The sequence below is a fragment of the Tauraco erythrolophus genome, chromosome 21 (assembly GCF_009769465.1).
Source record: "Tauraco erythrolophus isolate bTauEry1 chromosome 21, bTauEry1.pri, whole genome shotgun sequence".
NCBI lineage: Eukaryota > Metazoa > Chordata > Aves > Musophagiformes > Musophagidae > Tauraco > Tauraco erythrolophus.
In genome coordinates, this window is record NC_141485.1 from 7,261,765 (window position 1) to 7,272,333 (window position 10,569).

Here is a 10,569-nt window from a genome sequence, read left to right on the forward strand (position 1 = left end):
CCGTTTGGTCTAAATTAAGCCCAAAATAATTACAGGGTAGCTGATTTTTATTCTTTTTTTTATGTTGCCATGAATCAGACTACAGTTAATTGATATTTACTCTGGATTTGCTCGGTGTCACGGATCACCCAGCGTTGTTCAGGATGACAGAGCAGACAATAGGCACCAGTGATCACAAAGCTCGGGCATGCAGGGGGGCTGCCCAGTCGCTCCGCGTTAAAAGGGAACCTCGCCTGGACTAACACGTGGCACATCCAGGGAACACGAAAGGAAAAGCCACAAAGGCACAAGGAAGAGAGGACAGAGATGTCCCAGGCATCCTTGCTGAGGCGTAGGGATGGTATACAGAAAGTCCACACGCGCTCTCCCACGACGCTTCAACGCGCCAGCTCTGCAGCTCCCACAGCCCCACGAGCCAGCGGCAGTCACTGCCTATCCTGTTCCTCCAGGCAGCACCCGGGAGCGGGTGCCGCCATGCCGGGCACAACGCAGCTGCAGGAGCTGCACACAAGTCTGTGCTGAGTGGCAGCAGCGCCAGGGGAGGTGAGGACCAGCATGAGCATCCCTGGACCCACAGCATGAGCACCCACACTCGCCCCTGCACCCCGTCATGCCCACTGAATTGGTGCCAGGAGGTGCTGGGCTGGTTTAGCACTAAAGGGAGGCATTTTGCCAGCTCGTTGCCCAGCTCCACCAGCGATCCCCCCAATACACCGAGGAGGGCTGGACTGTCCGCTCCCTGGACAGCTGTCTTCACAGCTCAACATACAGCCGACCCTTCTGCTCACATGCAGAGAAGTCACCGTGACCCACCAGCCCTCACTCTGACAATTTCCTTCTGACAGTCATCACCTGGGGGTGCCCGGGCCTAGTAACCACCACCGGGCACCCGAAGCCCTGGCCCATCACACACAGACAGATCCCGACCTCCACAGGGGTAGTGACATAACAAGGTAAGACAAGGGCAACCTGGTCTGAAAAGCACAAGAAATACTGACCAGCAGCCAGGGTCCCCCAAAAATCCTGGAGAACTCACTCCCCAGTGTACCCCAGCCCTTCAAAACCAGAGCTGGGGCAGGTGACGGGGACAGAGAAGGCAGGGATTGCCCAAAGCCCTTGCAGAATGACCAAGCTGCTGTGTAAACCAGACAGGATCAAGCCAGAAGGGCAAATAGCTATTTAAGCTAAATATATTTGTTCTTAGGATGACGTTGGTATGTAATTCGATCATAAATAGACTCAGGCTGGAAATAAGAAGACGGGTCCTGACCACTGGAGGTTGTCCTAGAGCAGTCCTTCAACAAGAATTACTGCGAGAAGAAACAAAACTTGTTCAAGATGTTTCGTCAAGGGTGACGAAAAGCAGCTCTGTGTGATACTGAGACAGGACGCAGCCACCCGAGGCAGCCCCTCAGCACAGCATGGCATTGCCATAATGGCCATAGGCATCATTAGCGCAGCTCTACTCGAGATGCCCAAGCCAAGCGAGATACTGGAGCCACTCTGCAGGAGCGCAAAGAAAATCCCAATCGCCGCACCAAGCAACCCTCCAGTTTCTCCATCTCACTCCAGGTTTGCTACGCTGGGCAGCACTGGCAGAGCCGTGGAGCCATGCCCTGCCACAGCTGAACCAAGCACAAGGTGCAAATACAGCCTGAGAACACCTTAGGGACCTGCCCGGAAGAGGAGGAGCAGGATGCAGGGAGGTAGGATGCTGAGAGCCAGGGTGGCAGATGGCACCTCCTCCCGACTGTCCCCACTGGTGCCCACACTGTCCCACACACCACTGCCAGCACAACAAAGTGCTCCTTTGCCACGACACGGCTTCTGGATTCAGCATCAGCTCACCCACCTCAAAGACGCGGCAAGAGGAAGCAGGCAGGCAGCAGGACCACTGCTCCCAGTGCTGGAGGCAGCAGGGGCAGTTACAAGGGAGGAAGATCGGGCTCCCCACTCCCCCTCCTCAAGCAAGTAGGGCCCAGCAAAGCACGTGCTCCCTGGGTCCTGCAGCACGCAGGCAGCTCTGCTGCTGTGCCATGCCCCGTCAACCCCACCAAGGCTGAAGAAACACCTGTGTTGGTGGGGACCCTGCCATCTACCAGCTGCATTGGTGTCCTCCCCATCCCCAGCCCTGCTCTGGAACATGGGGTGAGCAACCAGACCCTGACCAACCTCTGTGGGCCACTCCTGATTAGATGTCCATCAAATCCACTCCACATCTTGCAATCCAACCATGTCAAGTGCAAGGTCCTGCAGCAGGGTCAGGGCAATTCTCACCACCAGCACAGACTGCAGGATGGATGGATGGATGGGTGGACAGAGAGCAGTCCTACAGAGAAGAACTAGGGGATATTGGTGGGTCACAAAAAGGACACACGCTGGCGATGTGCACTTGCAGCCCAGAAAGCCAAGCATCTCCTGGGCTGCATCACCAGCAGAGTGGCCAGCAGGCCAAGGGAGGGGATGCTCCCCCTCTGCTCTGCTCTCCGGACACCCCCCTGGAGCACTGCGTCCAGCTCTGGGGTCCCCAGCACAAGACACACATGGACCTGGTAGAGCGGGTCCAGAGGCGGCCTCCAAAATCGTCCAAGAGCTGAAACACCTCTGCTGTGGAGAAAGGCTGAGAGAGTTGGGGTTGTGTAGCCTGGAGAAGAGGCGGCACTGGGGAGACCTTACTGCAGCCCCTCAATACTTAAGAGGGCTTATTGGTAAGATGGAGAGAGACTTTTGACCAGAACCTGCAGTGACAGGACAAGGGGTCTGAAAGAGGGTGGGGTTAGGTTGGACATTGGGAAGAAACATTTTACGATGAGGGTGGTGAGGCACTGACACAGGTTGTCCAGAGAAGTTGTGGATGCCCCATCCCTGGAAGTGTTCATGGTCAGGCTGGATGGGGCTCTGAGCAACCCGATCTAGTGGAAGATGTCCCTGTCTACAGCACAGGAGAGTTGGACTGGATGATCTTTGAAGGTCTTTTCCAACCCAAACCACTCTGAGTCTACCCCTGCTTCAGGCTGCAGAACTAGAGCTGCCTTTGCCGTGCCCCTGTACTGCACCAAAGACAATCCCCACAGCCCTGCCTGCACCAAAAGCCTCACCTGGTCAGAACTGAGTGGGACTGCAGATCAGGAGTGGGAGCAGCACCATGAATGGGAGGGACCAGCCGCTTTGCTTTTTGTGTCCAGGACATGCCCAGACACCCTTTGCCAGGTTCCTTGCTCTGCTGGGGCCACGCTTGCTTCACCACAGCTCCAGCTCTTCTTGCCTCCATCTCCAAGGTCTGCTGAAGTCCAGGCTGGCTCTTATTTCCCATCCCAGGGAAGCTGGGAGAAGCAGCACAGAGGGTGGAGGAGCAAAGAGAGGCCAGGAGAACAAGGCCAGGCTTTTCACCAAAACCCTTGTTTGTCCTCTCACACTGCTTCTCCCGAAGGAGCATCACACGAGCTGGAGCCTGAAGCCCCCAACACAGCATGACTGCGTCTCCTAATCTTCAAGGAAACATCCTCTCTGCACTGGTGGGTCTGGGCACCAGGGTGAACGTACCCCTAGAAAAATCACAGCACAGTGGGAAACAGAGCTAAGAGGGCATGGAAAGCAGTGTCAGAGGAGGGCAGCTCCAGCAAGAACCAGCTGCAGCCTCCCTTCCCTTGGCACCAGCCGAGCGGCACCTGCTCTGAGCAAAGCGGGCTTGCAGCTGTGACACCTACCAAAGGGACCTGGTGAGCAGCAAGGTTACGCTTACATGAGAGCACAGAGCCTGCTCAGAGGTGTCTGGCCAGAGCCCAGGCATCGATACGACTCCAGAGTGCCTTTTTGGTCACCAGCCAGTGTTGCCTCAACACATTAGACAGAGGTGAGAAGCTACAATTTGTCTCCTTGACCACCTGGCACATCTCTCTGCCAGGAGATGGTCTGCTAGGAATTACAGACAAATAACTCAAATCTCGTCCAGCAGGCAGAGAGCCTGAACCCAGGACCTGCGCCCCGGTGTCCAAAGGCACCACCTCGAGTCTGCACAGCTTAAATTATGAAGCTGGAGGTCAAGTGTACACACAACCGAACCTCCCCTTCCATCCTCGTGCAGAGCCATAGGGGACCTAATTCCAGGTCTGAAATATTTATCGGGTGTTCCGAAGCCTGCAGAGATAGACTGAGCTGACAGGCCGAAAGACACAACTTCAGATTGGAAGATTTATGTTCCCGGAGGCAATTCATCCAGCAAACAGCACCCGTTACATAACACAGCGACGAAGGAGCCGGGGAGCGCGGCCACGGGGAGGGATGAGATGCACGGGGAAGACGGATGGCAGAGAAGACCTTCCCAACCGCTCCAGAAAAAAAAACAATCATCACTTCACTCCTCTCCGGCTGGCACCTCGCCTCTCAAAGCCACGTCCTCTGGGAAGCAGCCTGGACCGAGGAGCAAGGACAAACAGCCTGCTTCAAGCGCCAGGAGCAGCAACAGATGCAGCAGCTCACTGGGAAGGATTTTAGGAACAGGTTTACCAGGAGCTGTGACTCAAATCAGGAGTAGCAGTAGTGACGACTCCGACCTGAGGAGGAATAGAGCCCCACAGCTCCTCTGAGCCCACCTGTGCCCCGAGATGATGCTGCCCACCCCGCAGCTGGAGCTGCTCCGTGGGGAAATCCTCCCTGTCTCCCTACAGCTGGGCATGGGCCCATCGGAGCCACAAGGCACAGCCAGGCAGGGGGCTTCCACCTTGCTGGCACGATGGCAAAGCTGGCCAGCTGCCCACCCACCAAGCGCCAAAATAAGCCCAGGGAGCAGCAGCAGCAACACAGATCCGAGAACAGTCTGTGCAGCCAGAGAGGGATCAGTGGGAAGGAAGTGGAGCAATGAGCTCTCGGTGTGACACGGATCCAGCCTGGCATCTCCACCCGTGCTGGGCAGGTGGGTAAATCCAGGTCTGACACAGGGTCCTGGACCTCACTGTTTTCTGCAACAGCAGAGCACATGCAGGAGAGCACCAAGGGCTTGCATCCACCTAAGCACCCAGCCATTTAAGACACAGGTTCCAGCAGGATCGCACCTGCGGGGTCTCTCACCTCTATTAGAGACCCTGAAAAAGCAGCAAACAATTCAGCCAGCAGACATGGTACATCCGTCCGTCCATCCATCCATCCTTCCACTCAGTGCTCCAACGGTAACTCCAACCACTGTTCATCTGTTTCCCAAATTACCGGCTTAGCTCTGTCCTGATTTTCTGAAGGTCCATCAAGTACCAGCACAGACTGCAAGATGGATGGATGGATGCATGGATGGATGGAAAGCGGCCCTGTGGAGAAGAACTGGAGGATATTGGTGGGTCACAAAAAGGACACACGCTGGCAATGTGCACTTGCAGCCCAGAAAGCCAAGCATCTCCTGGGCTGCATCACCAGCAGTGTGGCCAGCAGGCCAAGAGAGGGGATGCTCTCCCTCTGCTCTGCTCTCCTGACACCCCCCTGGAGCACTGCATCCAGCTCAAGGGTCCCCAGCACAAGACACACATGGACCTGGTAGAGCAGGTCCAGAGGCGGCCTCCAAAATGGTCTGAGGGCTGGAACACCTCTGCTGTGGAGAAAGGCTGAGAGAGTTGGGGTTGTGTAGCCTGGAGAAGAGGTGGCTCTGGGGAGACCTTACTGCAGTCACTCAATACTTAAAGAGGGCTTATTGGGAAGATGGAGAGAGACTTTTGACCAGAACCTGCAGTGACAGAACAAGGGGCAGTGGCTTTAACCTGAATGCAGGTGGGGTTAGGTTGGACATTGGGAAGAAATGTTGTACCATGAGGGTGTTGAGACACTGGCACAGGTTGTCCAGAGAAGCTGTGGCCGTCCCATCCCTGGAAGTGTTCAAGGTCAGGTTGGACAGGGCTTGCAGCAATCTCATTTAGTGGCAGATGTCCCAGTGCATGACATGGACAATCTTTGAAGTCCCTTCCAACCCAAAGCACTCCGTGATTCGGTAAGTCTATCTACCACTGAGCACCTGACCAGCCTCACTGCACCTCCTGGACACACCACAATATCACAAAACAGTAATTTCTAACCAAGGTGCAGGCTCTTCTTTCACTGCCCAAACAGGTTTTGGCATTACAAACTGAATTTTCTACAACACCAAGGTCAGGTAACACCGTAAAACAAAAGCAGAAGCACTCCCAGCGTCCTGGATGCTTCTGGAAGTCACATCAATGTCACCATATCTTGTTCACTGCAGATCTCAAGACTTTTAAATAGATTTATCATGCTTTTAGGCCACAAGTGCCCTTTGCAGCCCGAGCTCTGGCTCAGCCCCAAGCGGACGCCGTGCCGATGCGTTCTGTACGAGCCCAGCAGCCAGGAGCAATGCAGTGACAGCTCTTCGCTGAAAACACCCAAACAGAAACACTGCAAAATCCTTCAGTGCAAGCGCAGACCAAAAGAGCCTGGAGGATGATTGAGCAACAGCCTGAGACACGTGAATTCACTTGAGAAAATCCCTCACTTCCAGGCTTGGCCAAGTGAATTTTAGCTGAGGAGCAGCTGCCAGGAGAGGGGAGTGTAAGACAATTTAGGAAGGGCCAGGTTCTTCCAAGCAATTAGCAATATCTATTGATTTGACCTAGGGCTGGACACAAGAAAAAGCGTGTACAGGCAACCTCCTGGGGCCTCTAGAAACAATTCACAGTTGGATATGAACAGGCATGGAACTGCACTGGGCAAATGAAGAGAAGTGGATGGGAGGAGGGTGGATGGCAAGACAGAGACCTGGTCTCAGCTTTCCAGCCCCTGAGCACACCAGGGCCACTGCAGCCTGGAGGGCACAAGCAGCATTCAGCTCCTCAGCAGTTGCCCCTTGGCCCATGAAAACACCATCGCCAATGCCAAGGGCTGCCAGCAGCTCAGAGCCATCAAGCAGAGCTGGCCCTGCAGCAACTATCAGCCCCACAATCACCAGTACTGAGTGGGGCGGGCAAAGGAGAGCCCACACGGCCTCACGGCAAGACTGAAGGACAGGTCTGGGGCAGCAGAGATGTTCAAATGCTTGTCCAGGGTCCAGCCCCAGACCTCCACTCCAGTTCCCCCAACAAGCAGCTCCGCTCAGCTGTGCTTACCCCTGCTCTCCCTTGCACAGCTCAGCACCTCAGCCCCACCCGCTCCCCAACGAGGGGATGCAGACACCAAAGCTGGAAAGCCTCTGCCCTAAGGAAGCCCAGCTGACCCCACTAGCCCCAAGTGCTCTGTCAGTGCCAGCTCCTTTGGCTCCCCTGAGAGATCTCTGCTCACAGCTGAGGACAGGGGAACTCATCACCCACAGCTCTACCTCTGCCAGATTCCGCAGACTCCCAGATGTTGTCATCTCTTGGGTGCTGCTATCCTTAATTTCTCTTCCTGGCAACAAACCTCTTCTCCAGAGCACAAGATAGGAAGAAAACAGCGATACACCAGTAAGGTCTGAAGTGACAGACTCTTTGGCCAGCCAGCAACAAAACATCCTCCAGGATGGAGAGGACAGCTTCACAAGGGCACATCGCAGGCTCAGAGAAGAGCTGCACCACTTCTGGGCCAAGCAGGCAATGCTCGGCCAGTTCTGCAAGTGCTGCCTCATCCACGTACCCTCCCCAGGCAGCCCGGGGCAAGACAAGGGCCAACCAGCATAAAACCATTTGCTCTTTCAGCCTCCATGTTGCCCCATCCATCAGGAATTCCACTCCAGCAGTCTTGCTAGACCCTCAAGGTCAGAAAGCCATCAGCCATCCCTCCATCTCCTGCCCATGCATGTCTCAGCCCTCCCTCACCCCAGCCATCAGCCACCTTGGCAGCTTATGGCTCTCCAGCCATGGCAGCCTGAAGACAAGAAGACTTCTGACTCCATCCACCCCGCAAGCGGCCCGGCCCAGCAGCCACGTGCCTGCAGGGACACGAGCAGATCACGGCTCACTCACTCTCATCGGGGTTGGGCGAGGCAAGAATGGCACTGTGCTTCCTCTTCACTTCCTCCACGTTCTCCGAAATTTTATCAATGAACCCTCGAATTTCTTCCACCTGTGGAGATGGACAACAAGACAGGTCTTCTGTGAGATGCCTAGACTTTTGGAAAGGGGAAGGATTATTAAACCCTATTCCAAAGCAACCATGACAGCAAATGTCCTCCTGGACAAATATCTTCCAGCTGGATTCTCAAACTGTAGCACTTCCATGAAATCAGACCTTCCACACCACAGCAGCCAGCTTTGCAGTCACAGCAGTGTAACACAGACTCTACGTCCTGCCTCCTTCACAATGTACTGAGAAACACCTGAGGTTTATTTAAATTACCATCAGACCTGCAGATTCCCAGACTCTGCCCCTCCGCCATGGAGAACATTGCTGAGGATGCACAAGCCAGGCTCGGTCCTGGCTCAGTCCCCCATGGCTCTTTGCTCCAGGGGCTGAGAAACCCAGTCTGACCCTCACCCACAGGCCAGGGAGGTCACATTTACCAGCAAATCCACACTGGCATCTTTCCCACGTTCCTGTACTACAAGGAGACACGCCGGCATTGCCGGGAGGGGGAAACTCTACCTGTGCCCTCTGCCTGCCGGGCTGCCCACCCTCCAGCTCTGTCTTCTCCTTCGACTCACACCACCATTTTGCTCATCTTCCTCCATCTGCACATGAGATTTTTTTCATTCCTCACTCCATTGCCTGCACAGATACATTTTAACACCCCCTACACACATGCCATGCTCAGGGTGTGCTAAAAATCTGCATGCAGATCTTACAGCCACCCACATGCCAGAAGACAACCTCTTGTTTAGTAACGAGGCACGAAATTAAATCAATCCCATGCTGAAAGTGCTACTCTGCAGAGGTGCTTTCAGGAGAGGCTGGAGAGCCAGGCTGCTTCGGTGGCAGGCTGGGGGCAGGTGGGCTGCAAGGCTCACCCGTGCCCGCCAAAGGGTCACCTGGCCCAGCTGCCACCCTGTTTTCTGGAGGAGAGGTGGAGCAGCAAAGCATCCACAGGGCCAGGTAAGCCCACGACAGCCCCAGATCTGCATGGAAGCCTGGCTCCTGCTAATCAGCCCTCCGAGCATAACCTCTGAGGACACCGAGCATCAGCTGAGCAGGACCCCCATCCCCACCTCCACCACTGCTCCCCGCCCGCGGTGGGAGCCTGTACCACAGCCTGCCCCAGTGCTAACAGAAAGGTCTGAACTGGCTTTAAAGCTGCACTGGAGAAACAAACCTCTCACCTGCTCAAAGAACTCGTCCATGAAGCGGTCCCGGTCCACGCTGACGGTGACTTCATCATCATCGTCACTGTCCTTCGCCTGCAACAACATGGAGACAGGCATGAACGAGTGCTTCCCGCAAAGTCTGCAGCTCCATTTCAGGAGCTCCTCAGGGGTGTCTTCCCCTTCTCCTTTGCTCACTTGCTCCCAGGAGCTGGGGCAAACCCCAGCCAGAGTGTGGGATGCCACAGGTTCTGCCACAGCAGAGCCTGCGGGGACACCCAGAGAGCAGAGGACAGCCAACCCCAGCAATAAGGGCACGATGCAAAGCACCACCGCAGCCAGCTGCCGCGCCGCATGGCTCCCACGGCAAGCGCAGAACGAGGCTAACGATAGCTGTGCGTTCAGAGCGAGCGGAGCTACGCTCAGCTGCACGCCAGCACAACGGCTCTGCAAAGAGCAGTGATGGGAAAACACACAGGACGCTGCAAGGAGAAAACACGCAGGACGCTGTGATGGGAAAGCGCGAGGGATGCAGCGATGGGAAAGCGCGAGGGATGCAGCGATGGGAAAGCGCGAGGGATGCTGCAGAGTGCAGGAAAGATGGGAGAGAACAGAAAATACAACAGAACTAGCAAAGCCACAGCAGGCAAATGAGGGGCTGTCTGCAGCAGCATGTGTGTCACTGTCACCAGAGATGAAAACAACTCCCGTCCCAGCAAGGCAGAGGACGCAAGCTCATGGGGGAAAGAAAAATTACAGTCCTCTGGATAAGGAGACATTTAAAAGATTATTATCCAAAGCAAATACATGGTGGAGGGAAATGGAAAATTAATGGGGTAGAAAAGTTTCTTCTTACTCCAACTTCACTAGAGAGAAGGAGCCAGTGGAATAGAGAAGAATTGAGAGAGGACTGTCTCTGCTCATCTCATAATTGTCCCACATTTTTCAGACGTTCACAAGTCAAATCACGGCCCCTTCACACTTTGTAGAGCTGGTCAATACAGTCTCCATAGAGACGCCTCTTACCCTTAAATAAGTCAGATGAAGTACCTATCCTTCCCCTCAAAATTGTCTTTTCAACCTAGAGTGACTGATTTGGGTGGAGTCACCCAGAGGAGACCTCAGCTTTCAGTCTTGCCACCGCTCGTGGCACCCTCTGCTTTGGTAACCACTTCATGAATGGCTGATCCAAAGGCCGTGGGAATCGAGAGATGCCGTGATTCAAGTGAAAATCTCACCTTGACAAGGAAAAGCAGACACGTGGCTGCCCTCACCCACCACTCTGTGGACATGAAGAAGAAATATTCCCTGAAGCCAGGAACTCACAAGTTGTCCAATTTGGCCACAGCCAGGCCTCCACGCCATGGGC

The 10,569-nt window shown here is 54.9% G+C and overlaps 1 protein-coding gene across 1 annotated transcript in view; it reads right to left on the reverse strand.

The window, feature by feature from the left end:
• STX1A (syntaxin 1A) overlaps window positions 1–9,290 on the reverse strand; it is a 58,674-nt gene extending 49,384 nt beyond the window's left edge. Inside the window, exons 1-2 of the mRNA XM_009981180.2 lie at window positions 9,219–9,290; window positions 7,929–8,028 (exon numbers count right to left, since the gene is read on the reverse strand). Of these exons, the coding sequence (XP_009979482.1) occupies window positions 7,929–8,028; window positions 9,219–9,239 (121 nt within the window). The 5' untranslated portion in view covers window positions 9,240–9,290. The remainder of the gene's footprint in view (window positions 1–7,928; window positions 8,029–9,218) is intronic.
• Between the last annotated feature and the right edge of the window lie 1,279 nt (window positions 9,291–10,569).